The 20608-nt window shown below is 59.3% G+C and overlaps 1 protein-coding gene and 2 non-coding genes across 3 annotated transcripts; 1 reads left to right on the top strand and 2 right to left on the bottom strand.

The window, feature by feature from the left end:
• Nucleotides 1-1745: 1745 nt before the first annotated feature.
• On the bottom strand, nt 1746-7919 carry OPN1SW (opsin 1, short wave sensitive). The gene is made up of 5 exons (XM_074942758.1): nt 7574-7919; nt 5698-5866; nt 4815-4980; nt 3180-3419; nt 1746-1868 (listed from the first exon to the last, which is right to left on the bottom strand). The coding sequence occupies exons 1-5, from the start codon at nt 7917-7919 to the stop codon at nt 1746-1748; spliced, it is 1044 nt and encodes a 347-aa protein (XP_074798859.1).
• A 2665-nt stretch (nt 7920-10584) lies between these two features.
• On the bottom strand, nt 10585-10656 carry TRNAP-UGG (transfer RNA proline (anticodon UGG)). Its single transcript has one exon. It is a non-coding gene; the product is annotated as a tRNA-Pro (tRNA).
• Nucleotides 10657-18193: 7537 nt separating this feature from the next.
• TRNAP-AGG (transfer RNA proline (anticodon AGG)) lies at nt 18194-18265 on the top strand. The gene has a single exon. It is a non-coding gene; the product is annotated as a tRNA-Pro (tRNA).
• Nucleotides 18266-20608: the final 2343 nt, after the last annotated feature.

Genomic DNA, 20608 nt, shown 5'->3' with positions numbered 1-20608 from the left:
GCACATGGCGCCCGGACCCTGCTCCTGGAGACCCTTTCTGTTGAGTTTTTGGGAGAGCAGTGGGGGATGGCTCTGCAGAGCTGTGATCGCATGGCAGGGGAAGCATTGCCCAGGGCTGACGGGGGACCTGCTACAGACTTCAGATATGAGGCTGTTATAAAGACGATGGGGATCAATGATTCTCCATGTGGATTGGTGGTAGGATAAGAAGCTTAATCTGCAGCAAGGAAGATCCAGGTTAGATATTAGGAGAAACTTCTTAACTCTCGGGGTAGTTCATAGACTCCTAGAAGATTAGGGTTGGAAGAGACCTCAGGAGGTCATCTAGTCCAACCCCCCTGCTCAAAGCAGGACCAACCCCAGCTAAATCATCCCAGCCAGGGCTTTGTCAAGCCGGGCCTTAAACACCTCTAAGGATGGAGATTCCACCACCTCCCTAAGTCATTCAGCTCTGGAACAGGCTCCCAAGGGAGGTTGTGGATTCCCCATCACTGGGGGTTTTTAAGAACTGGTTGGACAAACACCTGTCAGGGACGATCTAGGATTACCTAGTCCTGCCTCAGCACAGGGGGCTGGACTAGGTGACCTCTCGAGGTCCCTTCCAGCCCCGCATTGCTCTGATCTCCGTGGGGAGAGTGGGTAAAGGTGGTGCAGTGGAGGAATGGGCCCTAGAGTGCTGGCCAGAGGATGCTGCCTGTCCCCAGAATCCCGGGCTTGGCTCCCGCAGGGGAGCAGGAAACTGCCACTGCAAGGCGCCGTTAGCTGCCCTCACTGCAACAATGGTGCATCGCTTGGCAAGAGATTTCAAAGTACCTCACAGCCAGGGGGCTGACCTCACCAATGTGAGGGGGGGTCGGTGCCATCAGCCATTTCTCAGCTGAGCCACCGAAAGCGCAAGTGACTTTCACACTGTGAGTCAGGGACATTGCCAGGGACAGAACCCAGGAGATCTGACACCCAACCTCCCGCACCCCACTATAAACCACTACACCCCAGTCCCCTCCCAGAGCCGGGGATAGAACCCAGGAGACCTGACACCCAGCCCCCCTGCTCTAACCACTAGACCCCACTCCCCTCCCATAGCTGGGGATAGAACCCAGGCAGCGTGATGCCCAGCTCCCCGCTGCTTTAACCCACTAGACCCCCATTCCTCTTGTGTACCCCACTCACCTTGTAGAGCTGGGGATAGAACCCAGGAGTCCTGATGCACAGCCCACCCCCCTTCTTACCACTGACCACACACTGCCTCTCTACCCCTTCCTCTGCCTGCCTCCCCCTCCCAAGCACTGTGTGCTGTTCCCCAGCTGGGGCGGTCTCCTTTGGGTCGGTGGGGCCATGCTTGGACGAAGGAGCGATGACGGCTGGTCAGCAGACCCGACGGGGGGACGCTGGGAGAAGGCAAAGCTGCCCTGCCCCCCTCTCACCACTCAGCCTGCCCTGTGCTGCCAGTGCCAGGGGCAGACTCAGCCTGGGGGACAGCAGCTGGGGAGGGTCAACGGGGGGCGCCCCCAGGGGCAGCGTGGGGTTGCTCTCCCAAGACGGTTCGATCCGTCCTCCCATCGGGGGTCGGTGAGCGTGGGCCAGCTCACCAATTGAAATTTACAGTGCAGTGTGTCGGAGGCGCAGCCGTGGGGCCGGGCTGTGGGGCCTCGGGGCTTCCTCTCAGAGCCCGCGCTAGAGCCTGGTGCCTGCTCCCCCTGGGCGTGGGTGTCCCGGGAAGGGCTCCGGGAGATGCCGCAGCCTCCTCAGCTGGGGCTGACCTGGCTGGAGGAGACGGACGAGACCTCGGTTTTCTGGGCGGAGCTGGACACGTCGGACTCGTCCGTGATGGGTTTCCCACACACCGTCTCCATGATGCAGGCGCGGAACTGTTCGGGGAGAGAGCGCCATCCCCCTGCACCGTTAGATTGGCCGGGGTGGTCCAGCTGGCGACCCCCGGGGGGGCAACTGCCCGCAGGATGCTTCCATCCAGCCCCCCGTAACCACATCCGTCCCCCTCTCAGCAAACCTGCTCCACAAAGGGTCGCGGCAGGACTTCGCACACCCCCTGCCCCCTGCACAGGGACGCTGTTTGGCAGAGCACGTGCTTCTGGCTGTGGGTTGGAGCATCCCGAAGGGGGACCGGGGTCATTGCTGCGCTGCCCCCCACCCGGGCCAGGTGGCTGCTGCTAGCCCTCTGGCCTCGGCTCACGGGCTGCCACAAGGAAGTGCCCACACACCTGGGGAGTCTGCGTTGCCATCAGCAGGCCGGGCAGGTTAGGCTCGTGCTGTGAGGTGGTGCCGAGAGCCCTCTCTCTCAGTGCCCGCCTGGCGGGTCTGGCCAATCCTCAGCCTCCAGCTGACCCCCGAGTTGGGGTGGGGGAGGAATTTCCCCCCAGATTGGCAGGGACCAAGGGGGTTTCGCCTTCCTCAGCAGCATGGGGCGAGGTCTCCGGCTGGCCTTGCCTGGGCAACTCACGCCTAATCAGCTCGGGTGGTAGCTAGGCTGATGGAGGAATTTCTACCGGCGGCTTAGCACTGTCTACACCAGGGCTGACATCGGCTTAATTACCTCCCACAAGGCGAGGCATTTTTCACAGCCCTGAGCAAGCTGGCTAAGCTGACCTCACTTTGTCGTGTAGACCAGGCCTCGGTCTCCCCTGTTCTCTGCCTGTGGCTCTCCGTGGAACAAAGTTGTTGGGCTCCCCGTAGGGTGTCTGGGGGCTGGTCATGGCCTGTGCGAGGCAGGCGGTCACACTTGATAATCTAACGGGCCCTTCTGGCCTTAAACTCTATGACTCCTAGGCCCAGACTCTCTGCCTGCCCTCTGCTCTCCTCCCGGGTACAGTGCTGGCCATGCCCTCTGCCCCCCAGGCCATGTCCTGGGAACCCGGAGCAGGGACCCGAGCAGAACCTGGAGTCAGCACAGCCCCATTGCCCTGCCCGTGCTCTCAGCCAGGCCTGATGTAGGGCCCATGGTTAATATCATGACCCAGTGACCGCCAGGGCAGGCTCCATGCACCCCTCCGGGCAACCACCCCACTTCTCCAGATCCGATCCTGGCTGCACCTGGGAAGGGACTTGGGCTGCTCCAGATCCCGCTCTCAGGCACCCCCCGGGACGTGGGCCGGGGCAGGCCTGGTCCGTGGCGCACGCCGAGCCGCGCTGCCCACCAGGGACGGAAGGAAGGAAACGCTCACCTGTTTGTTCATGAAGCAGTAGATGATGGGGTTATAGACACAGGAGCTCTTGGAGAAGAAGGCAGGGACGGTGACGAGGCGCAAGTCGAGGCCGTGGTTGCGGTTGTTCACTATATACATGGCCATGGCCGCGTAGGGCACCCAACAGACGCAGAAGGAGCCCACCATCACCACCACCATGCGGGACACCTCCCTCTCCGCCTTCTGGGTGGTGGCTGACTCTTGCTGCTGGGCCGCTACCTGCAGGCAACCCACCAGGGCCCCCGGGCATGAGCGGCAGGCTCCCAGGCACCCCTTCGCTAGCCCCCTCCTCCACCGGGGTAGCTCCGGAGAGCCGGGCTGCTGAGCCAGGGTTGGATCGGCCGGACGGTCCCTCGTCTCCTCGTGGCAGGTCTGATTTCCCACCCCGCCGCTCGCCTGGCCCCAGGTCCGACTCCAACGGGGAGAAGATCGTCCCCGGGGGCTTCCTCCCGGAGTCACAATGCCCCATCCGCCCGGGCTTTAGTTACCAGAAACACACGCTCCTTCGAGACCCAGTCTGAGAGCAGGCCGCTCGCGGCCACTGGCATGAGCCGCTCTCCCAGTGGGGGCAGCAGGCCCTGACCGTGTGTTACAGACCAAGCCCACGGACCGGTCCCTGCAGCCATGGGTATTAGAAAAGCAACTCTGAACTGTCCCAGTGGTGGGGGCTCTGTGGAGGACACCCGTCCGTCCGTCTGTCTGGGCGCCTCTTTGGCACTCTCCTCACTAGACGGCTCGGCATTTTCTAACATCGGAGACCATCTACAGGCAAAATATCACCCGTTCAGACTGTCAGAGCTGCAATCACACTCGCCAGCGTGCAAGCCTCCCGTCTCACACACACTCCGCACACTCGCCAGCGTGCAGCCCTCCCGTCTCACACACACACCGCACACCCGCCAGCGTGCAAGCCTCCCGTCTCACACACACACCGCACACCCGCCAGCGTGCAACCCTCCCGTCTCACACACACACCGCACACCCACCAGCGTGCAGCCCTCCCGTCTCACACACACTCCGCACACTCGCCAGCGTGCAAGCCTCCCATCTCACACACACACCGCACACCCGCCAGCGTGCAGCCCTCCCGTCTCACACACACACCGCACACTCGCCAGCGTGCAGCCCTCCCGTCTCACACACACCGCCCACTCGCCACCGTGCAGCCCTCCCGTCTCACACACACACCGCACACTCGCCAGCGTGCAACCCTCCCGTCTCACACACACCGCCCACTCGCCAGCGTGCAGCCCTCCCGTCTCACACACACACCGCACACTCGCCAGCGTGCAACCCTCCCGTCTCACACACACCGCCCACTTGCCAGCGTGCAGCCCTCCCGTCTCACACACACACCGCACACTCGCCAGAGTGCAGCCCTCCTGTCTCACACACACTCCGCACACTCGCCAGCGTGCAGCCCTCCCATCTCACACACACACTGCACACCCACCAGCGTGCAGCCCTCCCGTCTCACACACACACCGCCCACTCGCCAGCGTGCAGCCCTCCCGTCTCACACACACTCCGCACACTTGCTAGCAGACAGGTGCCCTGGGAACCGGCAGCATGACCTGGCTCTCACCGTCCTGTCTCTCTGCAGGGGGTACTTACGGCTCGCAGGGCGCCCAGCAGCTGGGAGTAGGAGAAGCAGATGAGCGAGAAGGGCACGACGAAGCAGAAGATGAAGAGGAACCAGGTGTAGTATTCGCTCCTGTACTTGGTCCCCACCGTGTACCAGTCTGGGCCGCACGAGCACTGCAGGCCTTCAGGGATGAACCTGCAAGACAGAGGGCACAGCACTTCCCCAGAGCTTGCTCGGACTTCTGCAGCCGGCACAGCCCATCACCTCCCCTGGCCAGGGCCGGCGGGATGGGCAGGGCCAGCCGCCCCCCGCCCCGTTTGGCGTGGCTTGTTCCCCAGCAGAAAGCAGTCCCTCTGCTCCCGGGAGCACAGCGATTGCACAGGCAGGGGGGAGAAGGTTCCTTGCTCCCAGGCCAATCGTGAGCCTGGCTACTACATCCATGTGCGAGCAAGAGAGGAATCAGAATGACGAGATTTTGAGGCCTGACGGCTCCTGACCTCTCAGGCCGGGAACACGTCCCAGGACCGGCACATGCCCTGGCCAGCCAGAGCTCGAGCCCAGAGATCAGACAGAATAGCCCAGCCCCCTGCGCTGCCGTCGGGGCTGCAGCCCAGGTGGGAAGCCGGCGCTTGGCAAAGCTGCCTCTGAACCAGTTCGGCGCGAGAGGCTTTGCACACCACCAGCTCCCTGCAGAGCTGGCTCGCGGCTCAGCCTGCCAGGCACTCTGCCAGGGGGCTGGGGAGGCCCCCCACGTCTGCTCCCTCTTGGCAGGGGCGTTTGCCAGGCGATGCCATGAGGCTGGGCAAGGCGATTGAAAAGAGGCAGGCCCAGGGCACACTGGGGCAGCTGGTCGGGAGAGCTTCCTCCCCCCTCTCGAACGCCCCTGCCCCCAGCTCCCTGCCCGGCTCCTACCGGCTCCACCCGAAGTAGGGCGGGATGGAGACACCGATGCCGATGACCCAGGTGGCCGCCACCGCCATCAGGGCGTGCTTGGAGCTGAAGCGGAAGTTCCCGAAGGGCTTGCAGATGACGATGTAGCGCTCAAAGGCCAGGAAGGCCAGGGACCACCCGGTGACCAGGCCTGGGGAAGGCACAGGGAGATTAACCCATACAGCCCCAGAGCCCAGCATCCCCCTGCAGCCTCCAGCCTCTCCCTGTGCCCAGATGACACCCCCAGGGACCCCCGAACCCACCTCGCTGGTGTCCTGGGGTGCAGGGACAGGATACTGAGAGGAGCTCAGCCGACGTGGAGCTGGCCTGTTGAACCTCTGCCCCATGTTTCCCCCGTTTCCCCACTAGCCAGATCCCTGCTTCCCCACCACAGACACTTCTGGACACAGGTGCGGGGGCAGGGGACGGCCAGTTCTCCGCATGTATTTGTTGCACGCAGAGTGACCCGGGGAAACAGCTGGTGGAAACTCCCCTCGCATCTCAGCGGGGCTGGGGAGCCGGGTGAGTTTATCTGGGGACGGGAAGGGGCGGGTCGCAGCAGAGGCTGCCTGGAAAGTCATTTCGTCCCCCTTCGCCTCGTCCCCCTGGATTGTGGAACATCCACCGGACTCGGGTTTGGCTTTGGAGCGAAGCCAGCGGTGACAGCAGCCTGGTCACCCCAGGGGCCAGTTTGTGAATGAAGGTGAAAATCTCTGGCCCCGATCCTGCAACTGGATCTGCCAGGCTGCCACGGTCACCTGCCCTTCTGCAGCCTAGCACAGCACCTCTCCCAGCGCTGCAGCCTGTCTGCACAGGGCTCCCCTGGACTGGCTCCGTCCAGCCTCCGGTGAAGGCAGTGGGAAATCGCCCCCTGTGGGTGTTGGGCCCTTCGGGAGCTATGACACTGCCATGCATTCAGAGCTTGTGCCCGCTCTGATGCCTGGCACTGCGGGGACCGGAGAAGATGCAGTAAAGGACAGCAACAGGATGGCTGAAGAGGGTCCCCATCCTGACCCTGCCTGCCCTGGGGCTTCCCTGGGAATATGGAGGTGCCTGCTCTCCTCTCCAGATGCTCTCCTCAGCTCTTCTCCCACCCCGTCCCAGTTCCCATCTCCACCCGAAGCGGTAGGTCATGTGGGCATCCCAGGGGAACCACAGAAGGTTGGCCCAACACCCTAAGCCTGGGGGCCCCATCCCCGCTGACTGCCCGCCAGCATCCCCTCCTGTTGCTCTTGATTTCCCCCAGGGACATCCCACCCCCATTCGGTTCTACTTGGGCCTGATCGTTAAAAGAAACCAGCTGCCTAATTGTGCTCACAGGACCATAAGCACGGCCAGACTGGGCCATCCAGCCCAGCATCCTCTCTGCCGACAGTGGCCAGTGCCGGGTGCCCCAGAGGGAACGAACAGAACAGGGCAATCTCGAGTGATCCAGCCCCTGTCGCCCATTCCCAGCTCCTGGCAGTCAGAGGCTTGTGATCGCAATAGCCCAGAGCAGCTGTGTGCGTGTGCAGTCCCCCAATTTGCACGAGCCATCAGGGCGACCGGCCTTTCCGCGCAAGTTTTGTGCCTGCAAAGGGGCGCCTCAGGCTTTTAAAACCCCGGCGCCTTGGATCTGCGCCCCGGGGCTGCCCAGAGCTTCCTGCCTCCGCTCGCATCTGCCTCATCCCCAGAGCAGCCCCCTCTGCGGAGCGGCCTCCCCTTGAGGCCCCGGCGGCGGGGGAAGGGAAGCAATTAGAAAGTAAAGGCTGGTGCAAACGGCTAGTGCCCCCCAGTGCCCCCCCCCTGAGCCCACGCCGCAGCCCACAGCTGCTGGGACCCCCCTGGGGCCTGCCCGCGGCCCCTCTCCCTGAGTTACCTGCGACCGAGCCGAGGAAGGCCTCCAGGGCGCAGACTTGCCGCCCGAAGATGAAGTAGCCTTGGGAGCTGGCGATGAAGACCGTGAAGACGGAGAAGGTGCAGAAGATGAAACCCCCCAGGCAGATGTTGACCAGGATGTAGTTGAGCGGCTGGCGCAGCTTCTTGTACTTGACGGTGACCACGAGGACGATGGCGTTGAGGGGCACGCCGGCGAAGAACACGAAGCCCATGAAGGCCGTCTGGAAGTAGAAGGCCCAGAGCGGGGCGATGTGGTACTGGGGCCCATCCCAGGGCCCCACCGAGGAGATGTTCTCAAAGAGGTAAAAGTCTTCTTCCCCCGACATCCTGCTGGCCGGGAGCGCTGCACGGAGCCTGCCCCGGCTCCCTTCCCCCTTCTAATATACAATCCCCGAGGGGACAAGCCACTTAAGGGCTCATGGGGGGATCAGGCATTAAGCCTGAGCTTCCTATGGACAAAGTTTGGGATTAGGGGCGCTAAGCCCCTTACCTCCTGTCCCCTAAGCCCCCTGAGAGGGTAATCTTGTTGGTTGCGCAGCCGGGAGCCGATTGTGTGGACTCTAGGGGATTCCGGGGGGAGAAAGGGCAGGGGGCGGCTTGCAGCCTGCTTCTGTTCAGTGGGGCTGGGTGGACGGACCTCAGGGAGGTGGGTCGTGGGGGCCGTGAATCCAGAGGCACCCCAGTGGGCGGCTGTCTCCTGCCTCCCTCTTTTCCGCCAGGAGACGGAGCAGTCCCAACAGGTGCGTCCTGCTCCATGCACCCCAGCGCGTTCCCCCTCGGACCCTGTCCCGGGCCATTTGAAAGGGGGCTGCCAGCCCTTCCCTTTGGGGTCTGTGGCTCCGCCAGGGTCTCGCGGCAGGAGAGATTTGGAGCCTACATTTCCTGTTGCCGTCTTTCCCCTCCTCTCCCATCCTGCCGGGCTCAGCATGTGCCCAAACAGCTGGGGGAGGGTTGGCCACACTGTGCACGTATAACGCTGCTGGTTCTGGCGGGACCCAACGGAGAGTGACAATTCAGGACAAACTGCTTCAAGCAGGGCAGTCACAGCCCCAGGCTGGGGTTTTTCCACCGCTAAGGCACCAAACCAGCCAGACGGAGAGAACTTCCGTCTCACCCCACCGGCTAACCACAAGTCACACAAGCAATTCCCTCAGACACTCCAGTTTCCCAGTATCACCACCAGGGCCACCCGTTATGGGGGCGAATGGTTATGAAAACCAATACCCCAGTGAAAGAAAAACGGTTCTCTCGATCCCAAAGGACCAAGCCCCAGACCCAGGTCAAAGTACAAATCAGATCTTACCCACAAATCTCGCTGTTGCCAATCCTTTAGAATCTAAAATCTAAAGGTTTATTCATAAAAGGAAAAGATACAGACGAGAGCTAGAATCGGTGAGATGGAATCAATGACATCCAGTGATGGCCAAGTTCTTGGTTCAGGCTTGTCGCAGTGATGGAATAAACGGCAGGTTCAAATCCAGACTCTGGAGAACGTCCCCAGCTGGGAGGGGTCGTTCAGTCCTTGGTTCAAAACTTCAGTTTGTAGCAAAGTCCCTCCAAAGGCAGGAAGCAGGATTGAAGACAAGATGGAGATGAGGCATCAGCCTTTTACAGTCTCCTCCAGGTGTGAGATCCCCTCTTTGTTCCTACTGTGGAAAATTACGGCAAAATGGAGTTTGGAGTCACATGGGCAAGTCACATGTTCCTGCATGACTCAGTTTGCCAGCGGACGCCACTGCTTACATGTTAGTTTGAACGTTTTCAGGAGAGCTCAGATGTGCATTGGTGTCTCCCAAAATCCATTGTCAGTTTAGTGTTTCTTGATTGGGCACTCAATTTGCAAATTTCTTTCTCAAGAAACTGACCAAATGCTTTACTAAGGCTACTCACGGCTAAATTCAGTGCCTTGCATAATGTAAGGCTACTTAGAATCAAAACATATTGAGATACAAGTACATAGCCAATATTCATCACTTCAACTACAAAAATGGTACACCCAGACAGACAGCATAATCCTACCCAGCCAATCCTAACCTTTCCATAGACACCTCACACGACAACCTCTGTACCATATTTGCTGCAAATATATAACAGTGGTTGCAACAGGGATCTATACAGTTACAGATTATGTCAATAACATCACAGCATGGCACCAAAATGGAGCGTGGGGGGAGGACAGTGTGGCGGTGAAGTGACCAGGGCCTGGGGCTGCCCAGCTCAGCGGGGACGTGACTGGGGCCCGGGGCTGCCCGGTGCGGCGGGGAGGTGACCAGGGCATGGGGCTGCCCGGCGCGGTGGGGACGTGACCGGGGCCCGGGGCTGCCCGGCGCGGTGGGGACGTGACCGGGGCCCGGGGCTGCCCGGCGCGGTGGGGACGTGACCGGGGCCCGGGGCTGCCCGGCGCGGTGAGGACGTGACCGGGGCCCGGGGCTGCCCGACACGGCAGGGATGTGACCGGGGCCCGGGGCTGCCTGGCACAGCAGGGCCCTTACGATACCCTGGTATAGCACAGCAGTGCCCAAACCTGGCTTCCAAGGCCACATCTCAGCTTCCCCGGGGTCGCCTCTCCTTTGCGTATTAACTGGCACCAGCTGAAACATTCCCACCCCTGAGATCGGCTCGGCTTTGGCAGCCGAATAGAAACTGTAGCGGAGCCGGCCATGGAAACCAGCCGCCCGCAACGTGGGGTGTCAGAGCAACATGGGTGGGGAGCTGCGGGGAGGCACTTAGGGACTCCAGGGGCCACCCCTGGCTTTTGCTCTAAGATCAGCCAGGCAGGAGGAGACCCCAAAACATCTGGCTCTATTGAGCATCAGAAAAGTTTACGGTGGGGGAACCTTAATCGTTCCCATCCAGCTGTGACGTGGCCTTGGCAGCCAGGCTGGGCACTGCCATGGATTTTAGGCAATAAAATTCCTCCTCCTCTTCACTGAGCTTCTCTTCTTGGGGGGAAATCGCTTCATTCTGGCAGATCCCCCAACCATTAAAAATGGGCTTGTCCGGGATTTGAACCCGGGACCTCTCGCACCCAAAGCGAGAATCATACCCCTAGACCAACAAGCCAGCTGAGAAAAATATTTGCCAGATGTTGTCTTAGAGGAGACCTTGGCAGTGCTGGCAACCACAAGACCATGTGGCCTCTGAGGTTCAAGCAGCTGAAGAGCAATCTCCCCCGGCTCCTCGGCACACTTTACAGCACTTACAGTTTACACCTTGGGTGGCTCAGACACAATAGCCACTAGATTCTGAGTCAGGCCACTTCCAGCAAACCAGAGCCCCCACAAAACCAATCCCTGGCTGCTTAAGGGGCCCGTTGCTTGTGTCTCCCTCTAGGAACGTTGCTGCGTTGGCGATAAGCCATGCTGAGAGGGGGGAGCTGTGACAGAACACACCCCGTGTTCACAGCCTGCACACTGGTTTGCACGAGGGATGCCTCGTGAGCTGTTTAAAAACTCAGCATTTGCTGATCAGTAGCAGCCTGGCAAAGTGCATGGCGCAGCCTGACATGTGACGTTGTAAACACGAACAGAAATCAGGACTAAAAGCAGGTTTTCCAGAGACGTCTGGGGAGTGGTCAAACCAGTTCCTCAAGGCAAGCCGACGCCTCGGCCAGGTGTAAACAAGGCCCGTGGGCCATTACCTGCTCAGTGCCCGTTCTTGGGCAGGGCAAAAAGCTACATCTTAGCAAAGAAACAGCATAGGGTTCCTGTCCTCACAGACGGCCCGTCGTCAGGCTCCCAGCTGGAGATAGGGCGACAGGACTACACAAAGGAGGGGCAGACACCCCTCTCTGTCCCCCTGCCCATTGCATTCTCTGCACAGGAAAAGACAAAGGAAGCCGCTGTTGGACTCTGGAGGCGGCGTCCTGACCTCAAGGGGCTGCTCAGGGAGATTGCTGGAGGCACCTGGCCAGACAACTTTGCTTTGACTCTAATAGAGCTTGTGAAGTTGGGCACCCGTAAGTGTCTTATCTTTATTTTTCTTGTGTCTGACTCTTACGCCTCCTTGCTGGGCTTCACTGAAAATCACTCTCTTTGTAGCTAATACACTTGATTTGTTGTTTTAGCTAATCCAGTGTGTTAAGTTGAACTGTCTGGATAACTACTTAAATTAATAAGCTGGGATATTGTTCCCTTAGAGTAATAATAGGCGCAATATATTTGTGCTGTCCAGGAGAGGGCTGGGCCATGCAGGACATCAGTTTCTGGGGGAAATCTGAGGAATGGGGGTGTGCTGGGTCACCCTGCAGGAGAACCCAGGCTGGTAAGAGCTGGGCTGTGGCTGGCTGCTGATCACGCACAGACGTCGCTGGGAGTGACTTGCATGCGGGAGGCTGTTCATGAGCAGTGCAGGACTGGAGGCCACAGCAGCAAAGCGGTGTAAAGAGCACCCCAGGTTAGACGGCAGGGGTGACACAGCTACTCGTTGTCTGGATTCTGCCCTGGGTATGGCACAGGAGCCCATTCTGAAGCTGGGGGAGGGAAAGCCAGGTGCCTCAGGAGTGGATTGCAGCCCCATTCATGGTCAGCCTGCCCCGAGAGCAGAACATTCCCAGATCTCAGGGATATTGGCACTTGTGCCCGGCTGTGACGTTCCCCTCGGTTTGCAGTAGCTAGTAAGGGAGCGGCGTTGGGTGCGAAGAGATGTGACCTTCCCTCGTCTGTCTCCATGTGCTCACTGCACGGGCAGGGCAATATCACTGGGGCAGCAGCAGTGCTGACCCCTATACAACTAACCAGGTCCCAGCTGAGGGCAATGGGAGGTTTTCGGGCAGTGGGTCAGGTGTCTGGAGTGAGCCCCAGAGACAAAGTGGGAATTTACTGTAATATTTTTATTAAGCTGATATGTACCTCAGTTTCCCCTATATTGTGCTTGACTACCCAGTGTGTGTCGGGGGGGGGGGGGGAGAAGGACTGTTTTCCCACAGGGCAGGCTAAGAGGCATAGATGTGCATGTCACCCAGCTGTCTGAGCTGGGATGGTTCATTAAAAAGGACTGGCCGAGGCCGACCTTATACAGGTGGAGGACCCAAGAAGTCAATGGCAAATCCAGTCACCAGGACAGTGGCCCCTGGCAGCCAGTGCCCCAGAGGGAGAAGGATTTCCCAGCCCCTCAGCAGGGAGCTGAGCAAAGACCCCAGCTGAAGCACAAAGGACTGGGAAGGGGTGAGGTGCAGGGTACAGCCAGCTGCTACAGGGAGACAGGGCTCTCGCCTGGGACCTGACCAGGGAGCTCAGACTGAGACAGAGCCAGACCACGGCGTTCACCGCAGCTTGGCTGGGCTCTGGGCTGGCCAGATGGACTTGGGCCATGCTCTAACCATGCCAACTGAAGGTCCCTGTGCCCTGCACCAGCGGCCTAACACCCCCGACTGGTGTGACAACGGCGTGTGAGTCGTTGTGAATCCTCGGGGAGGTGCATCAGTCCCGGCGGAGTGGCCAGGTCTCTCCAGGGTCTGTCTCCACAGGACTTCTCTGTAATGCTTTCACCCTATGAATAAATGGGGCTGCTTCGAAGGAGCCGGATGGTAACATAACCGCAGACGATACACTGGGCATCGCCTTTGGGGAGAGAGCAAAGTGCAGACGCCGGTCTTTCAGGCAGTCTGGCTTGCTGGGGATATTACAATATAGGCATGGAACTGTGCAGCCCGAAAAAACCCCGGTCAGGAGGGAGACAAATGCAGCCTGCTTGCACCATAAGCAAGAATCACATCCCTAGACCAACGAGCTGTGAAAGGGGGCACTGGCAGTCCTGGAAACCAAAAGCACAAATTATTCTCCGTGTATGTGGAGCCTATAATTAAGGCTGTCAAACTGTCCCATAATGGCTCACGGGCGCGAGTCCCAACCTCACCACAGACTGTTAAGAACCAGCCCACAAACCCCAATTTGGTTGTGAGTTCTATACTTCGATTTCACCAATTATCAAGTGTAAACTCCCTCACGTGGGGTCACAGACAGTCCCCTGGGGGTACGCCGATCTGTCTGGCCACCCAAGTGAGCTTCTCTTTGTGATAGATGGTCCCTTACACCAAAGAGCACAGCAATATTCGGATTACTCCCAGTCACTTGCCCCAGGTCAGTTGCACCTTATGTAAGTGGGGGAATAGTCCCGTTATTGTGGGGAACTTTCCTGGCTTCTGCACTACCCCGGGGAAGTGGGCTAGCGAAAGGATCTGATTCCTCGCTCCCACTTCCTTTACCCAGTGGCCTCCCTGCCCTTGAGGACTCCCCTTCCACTCTCCTGTCTGGCAAAGTCCTCGTAACCCCAACAAGGCTGGGCCCAGGATTCCTGGGGGGCTCAACCCCCAAACCTGCTGCTCCAGTGGGGGGCGGCTCCAGGGGGCCCTGCACGGGGCCAGTGCCAGCAGGGCCAGAGCAGGGGATCCAGAGAGCCCTTAAAGGGGCCAGGTCCTGCTCCCCCAGCTGCTTTCCCGCCCCTCCTCCCCCCCCAGGGGACAGACTGCCTAAGGGCTCTGTCCTTTTCTGGGGAAGGCGCCCTGAATCCCAGCCCTGTTCCTCCAGCCTCCACAAACACCCCACTTCTCAGCCGCTCCGTGGGGCCTGACGCTGGCTGGCCAGGTGCCAGCTCATGCCAAGGTCCCCATCCCTCAGTGGAACGCTGACGGCTCCATGGTTGGGCCCAGGCTGGCTCCCCTGGATGTGGTATTGTTCCGACAGGTATTAGCATTATCAGGGGGTGGGGAGTGTTCAGACTTTATTGAAAGCTTGTGAGGTGCTGCCGGCATTCATCTCACCTGTAACAGCTGTAGCCCATTGTGACACCGCACCCCGTATTCTTTACAGTGATATTATTAGGATATGATTAGGACATAGTTATGATGTATTTCATGCAAAATAAGTCATGTGAGGTGTCATTGGAAAGGTGATTTGCTGAATATGATTCTCTGTTTGTCTGCCTGTATCATTTTGGTCTCTGAAGTTATGAATACTGACTCTGTCTCTGCATTTCCAATGTAGTTACACCTGGGGAATGCCCACTAGACAAGATGCTTTCAGTCTAGATAGTGGGTGGGGAAGGGCCTATTCAGGGCAATGGGCCATTAGGAAAAAACAGTAGGCCTTAGGAGAAGCTTATCTCCCATCCGGGGAGCCTTCCTGAGAAGGCTATGGACGCCTGTGAGTTATGGCAGCTAGGACTCTACAGGAACATGTGACCAGACCACATGATGCTGGACTCCATCTTGGGATGTCAGTGTTTTTCTACAGACTGATCTGGGAACCAAGCTTTGGAACAAAGGGTTCCCACCATATGACAAAGCTATATAAGGCAGGGAGTGACATCATCTGGGGTTCTTCTCTCCCCACGCAAGAAGACTCCTGGAAACACCTGAGGAACAAAGACTGAACTGGGGGAAGTGCTGGACCTAGGCTAAAGGGATTTCTAGCCTGTGAATGAAAGACCTGGGATTCCAAGCTGTAAGCAAGTGCAGCTTGCCCCTTAAGGATCTGCAGCCTGCTTGTATCATCTCTTAGGGTGAGAATCTCCTAATTCATATCCACTGTACTCAGTATATTAAGTTTAGTTTGAGTTTTTTGTTTATTTGCTAGGTAATCTGCTTGGATCTGTTTGCTATTCCTTATAATCATTTAAAATCTATCTTTTGTAGTTAATAAACTTGGTTTTGCTTTGTGTGAGGGGACTGTTGCCCCCTTACTAACATTCAGTGGGGGTGTTTTAGTTGCTAGCTCCCAGCACTAAAAAGGGGGAAGGGTCGTTGGGGAATCGGGACCCTGAAACCGACAGCCCCCAGGAACAATGGGGAGAGGCCAATGCTCCAGGTCAGCCTGAATGACAGGGTGGGCAGGCTAATCAGAGAGTCAGGAGGCCAGGGAGGTCCCGTCCTCCGTGTGAGCTGGATTTGCCTGGGTCAGACAGAGCGGGGCCGAGCTAAGGAGAAGCAGGGGCCCAAGCTGAGGGGGGAGCAGAGCTGTGCCAGATCCCGAAGGACCAGAAAAGCAGCCCAGAGAGAGCAGACCCTGTCCTGGGAGCAGAGCTGCAGCCCCAAAGCCAGAGGCACAGCCCAGACAGAGCAGACTGGCCCTGGGAGCAGAGCTGCAGCCCCAAAGCCAGAGGGGCCAGAAAGCAGCCCAGGGAGCAGGTCAGTGCTGGGAGCAGGGTCACAGAAGCAGCCTGCAGAGCAGACCTGTCCTGGGAGCAGAGCTGCAGCAACCAGAGCCAGAGGGGCCAAAGAAGCAGCCCAGGGAGCTGGAGGCAGAGCAGCAGCCCGGCAGAGACCGAGTGGTGCAGCTGGGGTGGAGCAGTCCGGAGCTGGGTGCGGTGAGCAGCTGGGGAGAGCGAGGGGGACCCTGGGCAGCAGGCCCAGCACAGGGAGACGCCTCAACCAAGGGGCTCTGCAGGCCAGGCTTGGACTATAACCCCGACAGGGCGGGGGCGACACTGGGAAGAAGGGTCCTGCCACTTAGAGCCTGAGAGCGTGTGGCCACCACCAGAGCGAGTGTCCAACCCACAGCATCCCTGCAGCACAGCCAGGGCCTGAGCAGGAGGCCTGGGACTTACAAGGAACAGACTGTGAACTGCCAGGACGTTCCAGAGACACTGTTTGTGATGTTCCCTGCCACAGAGCGGGTTGATGTGTTTCCTTTAACTCTTTCCCATTTTTCCTTATTCTTTTTAAAATTAATTGTTGATTAATTAACTTGCATTTGCTTTAACTTGTATGTAATGGTCAGTGGGTCAGAGAAGTGCCCAGTGCAGAGAAAGTACCCTGGAGTGGGGACACCCTAGCCCCTGTCCTAGGTGACCACAGCAGGGTTGGGGGTCAAGCCCCCCAGGAATCCTGGGCCCAGCCTTGTTGGGGTTACGAGGACTATGCCAGACAGGAGAGTGGAAGGGGAGTCCTCAAGGGCAGGGAGGCCACTGGGTAAAGGAAGTGGGAGCAAGGACTCAGATCCTTTCGCTAGCCCACTTCCCCGGGGTAGTGCAGAAGCCAGGAAAGTTCCCCACAATAGCGGGACTATTCCCCTGCTTACATTTGTCTAAACCAGTGTGTGGGAATCATAACCCAGGGACAGAAGGCTGTTGCATAGTCCTCTCCACATTGAGGAAGAGGGTGAATTTTATGAGCTTACGCTGTACAGTTCCCTGTGCAGCTCAAGATGGTTTAATTCTGGGTTTATACTCTAGAGGGGTGTGTGCCTAGGGATCTGGAAGTTGCCTTAACTGTAGCCTTCCCACGCAGGGGCTGGTCAACGAGCCTGCATGTAACTGCAGCTGGGTGAATGCTGGTGAAAGTGCAGGCTGGAGAGGGCTTTGCAGCTTTTCACAGCAGTACAGTGTGAGAGGGAGCCCAGGCTGGTGGGTTGGGCGGCTCAGTGGTACCTCAGTTCCAGGTGGATCCGGGGGGAGTGGGGGACTCGTCACACCTGTATTGTAAGGTAATGTTCGAGAGTTTCGCTCTGTGACAGTGTATCTCACCAGACGGGAGAGAGGCGTTAACTCGTGTGAAATGCTGGTCTCCAACAGAAGGTGGCCAGCTCTCACCCGGCGTCAGACCTCCCATTCCTGGGCAAGCTCAGAGAGAAGCCAGCCAAAGGCCAGCTCCAGGCTCCTCTAACTGCAGCCAGCAGGCGGGACCCAGCACCACCTGGCTTCAGGCCCAGACATGGAACTGGAGCTGGTTTCGTCACCCTGATGGCTGAGCTCCTCCTGTCAGTGGGGAGAGGGGCAGCCATCCGGTCTCAGCCCCCTGGGCCTCTCTGCAGCAATCCACACTGGGGGCCAGGAGCTTCTGCTGGCTCGCCCGAGAGGTGGCAGGGTCGAGGGGAAGGTGCTGAAACGGTTTGAGCTCTTCCTGGAAGGGACACCCCCAAGGAGCAGTGATGGGAAACTGCCCCTCCCCCCCAGACCCCTCGCTTGTGGGGCTCCACCAGGGTCAGTTCTCTCTCTCCGGCCCTTTTCAACATCTACATGCAACCACCAGGTGAATGGGCCAGAGCGGGACTGTACATCGCATTGGTAGAGTTGAATATTTACATTATCTTAGTAAGTTTGTTTCAATCATTCATCATGCTTTTGTTGCACAGATCAGAGAGAGAATCCGAACTCGGTCAATGGGCGTATGCAGCGCTGTTGTAGCCGTGTCGGTCCCGGGATATTAGAGAGACAAGGCGGGGGAGGTGATGACTTTTATGGGACCAACTTCCTTTGGTGAGCGAGGCGAGCTTTCGAGCTCTGCAGAGGTCTGCTGCAGGCCCGGGACAGCGTGGCGGGTGCATGTCACCCCACGGGGGGGATACGCCATCCTTCGCTGTGCAGGCTGGCTGGGGGCAGGCAAGTGCCCGAGGCTCGGTAGGAAGGGACGTGAGAAGCAGGGTGCTGGGTATGAGATGCCTCCATGGCCAGCTGTAGAGAATCCTTGCTCAGCGGGTGCCGTGAGGCTCAAGGCTTGTTTGTCAGGGCTGCAGCCACAGCGGGCAGTTCCCTTCTGCTTTGCAGACTCCGGAGGAAGGCGGGGTGAGGCAGCAGCCAGCCCCCGTCAGTGTAACCTGATCGCCAGGCTGCTGCTTTGCTGAGGTGGCATCTTGAGCAACAGCTGGAAAAACTGCTATAGGGTGGCTCGTTGGTCTAGGGGTATGATTCTCGCTTAGGGTGCGAGAGGTCCCGGGTTCAAATCCCGGACGAGCCCTGTTTTGCATTTTAGCGTGGGGAGGGTTTCCCAGAGAATTTTCCCTTCGCCTGAAGCAGGGTTGTGCGAAAACCCCCGGAGGTCAGTGAATTGTTGGGTCCAGCCAGCCAGAGGCTATCAGGGACAATCCTCCCCCCAGATCTTGCGGGTGCAAAGACACCACTTTGCTGGGTGCTGCCGCAGCAGGTCCGCATGTGTCCTGGTGGCAAAGTGGGAATTTTCTGCCATATGTTGGTGAAGGAGACGCATGGTGGCACCGACTTACTTGCCCAGTGATCGCTCCACACTTCCCAGGGCGGGGAAAGGGCTCAACTGCTGCTTTGGGGGCCAAACGGGAGACGTGAGGGGGGGTGTCATGTGACTGTCTGGGTGGGATGAATGGGCTGGCCGAGACTGACCCAGATCAAGGGAGAGTCTGGAAAGACACTAGGAACCCCAAGGCTGGGAAATTCCAGCAGGCGGAAGGTGTGAGCTCAGCCTGGGTCTGCAGGAGCAGGACGATGGACCAGGAGGTGACGCGGCTGGGAATTGGATCAGATCTAGCCTTTGGGGAGACTCGGGAGCTCTCACCTGGGGCTGGCAGACAGAGACACGGGCCAGGGAGAGAGCGCTGGAAATGGATTCCCTGGCCGCTTGGCCGGGTGGCGCATGGGCTTGGCCAGCATGGACTGTCTTCTCCTTCCTCTCTCTGCGCTGACCTACAGACTTCCCAAGGCCGCGTCCAGTCGACTAAGGAACCCTGCTCTGTTTGGGAACGGCTGCCTGGCGCCCCTGCACATGCTGGCTGCAGTGCCCTGGTCCCTGCAGAGTGGACAAGTCTCAGACCAGGCATCTGTCTCAGCTGGGCAGAGCTCGCGGCGTGAAACAGGAGGGCGGGCGTCTCGGAGGCCGCGTGGCCTGCCCTGAAGGACGCATAGGCCCCGCTGGGGGTCAGGCCCACTGAAGGGTTCTTCCAAGGGCCTGTTTAAAAGCTGTGGGATCCGCGACAGGCCCATATTCCAGTCACACCTACAGAACCCAGCCGAGCTCAGGACCCCGCTGTGCTTAGCACTGCGCACACACTCACTCCTGACCCCCGGCCCTCTACACACACGCAGCCAAAGGGTACAAGGAAGGGAGTCTTAATAGCCCCATATTACAAGCGGGGCTCAGAGAGCAACGAAACGGCGTGTCTGGGGCAGGGCAGGGCTGGGCCGTGCGCGTGGCTCGGCCACGTCAGAGTCTGGTAGTGTAACTACCAGACTGGCCTGGCTGTCCACCTGGTGTCCCCTAGAAACACACGTGTTAGAGCCTCGTGCTCTTTCCAGGCCGTGCGAGGGGGCGCGACCTTTCACCACCACGCTCGCTCCCGCATTGTTTCTGACGGGGCCATCCGAGCACACTTCAAACAGGACGTGGAGAGATCCTGAGCTCCTTGGGCTACCAGAGACCCTCGCTACCTGGGAGGGTTCTTCAGATCTCTGGGCATCTTAGAAACCTCCACCCCCACCAGCCCCACATCGACCCTGGGCTCTGCCCTGGTCGCTCGCAGTGCTCGTGTCATTGGGGGCAGTAAGGGCTGAGGCAGCCAGGTCCCAGCCCACGGAGACCGGTGAAGATGGCTCTAGGAGAGGCCGGGGGGCCCATGCGGAGCCTGGGGCTTTGTGTTACGAGCCCTCCCAGAGGCAGCTGCTTTCCTCACCCCAGTCCACCTCACGCAATGTTCCCCCGTCCCCCGGCCGCCCTGACCCACAGTGGAGATCGCAGGCTACACTGCACAGCCTGGGAAATGGTGTGAGCTGAGCTTCACCCTCCTTTCCGCTTGGGGGGCAGCACATGCACCCACCCCTGGAGATCCCGGCCAGGCCAGGCAAAAGCTGACCTCCTTTGAGGCTGGGTTACAGGGGAGGCCTGAAGCTGGCCCGGTGCCCCCTATTTCCCCGCCCCGCCCCAGGGAGAAGATCGGGCTCAGCGCTAGCTGGGACGCCGCACGTGGTGGGGAGCTGTGAGGTGGAGTGGCCCCCTCCCAGCCAGGATGAGCAAGCTGAAATCAGCTTAATGAGAGGAGCTTGGCTCAGCCCCCTGACCCCTTTGGGGGTGGGGGGGAGATCGAAGGAGGATTAAGGACAAAGGGCTCCCTTGAGCTGCTTACCCCAAACTCCCATCTCCAGCCTAGAGGCTAATCGGAGCCCGGAGCAGAAACTGACCCACAAGAGCCGCACACGGCCGAACCTGCCTAGCCCTAGAAATGATCCCAATTCCATAAGCTCCCCCCTTCCTTCCCTCTTCCCCCTGCACAGCGCCGAGATCTCGCTCGGCAGCCCTTGCGGGGCTCGGCTTTTCTCAGCCCCTATGGCTGGCCCA

The sequence above is a fragment of the Natator depressus genome, chromosome 1 (assembly GCF_965152275.1).
Source record: "Natator depressus isolate rNatDep1 chromosome 1, rNatDep2.hap1, whole genome shotgun sequence".
NCBI lineage: Eukaryota > Metazoa > Chordata > Testudines > Cheloniidae > Natator > Natator depressus.
This window is presented reverse-complemented; position numbering and strand designations above follow the sequence as displayed.

Bases quoted from the DNA above. Each gene is read 5' to 3' on its own strand.
- OPN1SW (XM_074942758.1), bottom strand. From the start codon at position 7,919: ATGTCGGGGGAAGAAGACTTTTACCTCTTTGAGAACATCTCCTCGGTG. The intron at 4,981-5,697 runs GTAGGAGCCGGG...TCTGTCTTGCAG, and splicing joins CCCTACTTCGGGTGGAGCCG to GTTCATCCCTGAAGGCCTGC. The intron at 1,869-3,179 runs GTGAGCGTTTCC...CTCCCCGAACAG, and splicing joins ACTGCTTCATGAACAAACAG to TTCCGCGCCTGCATCATGGA.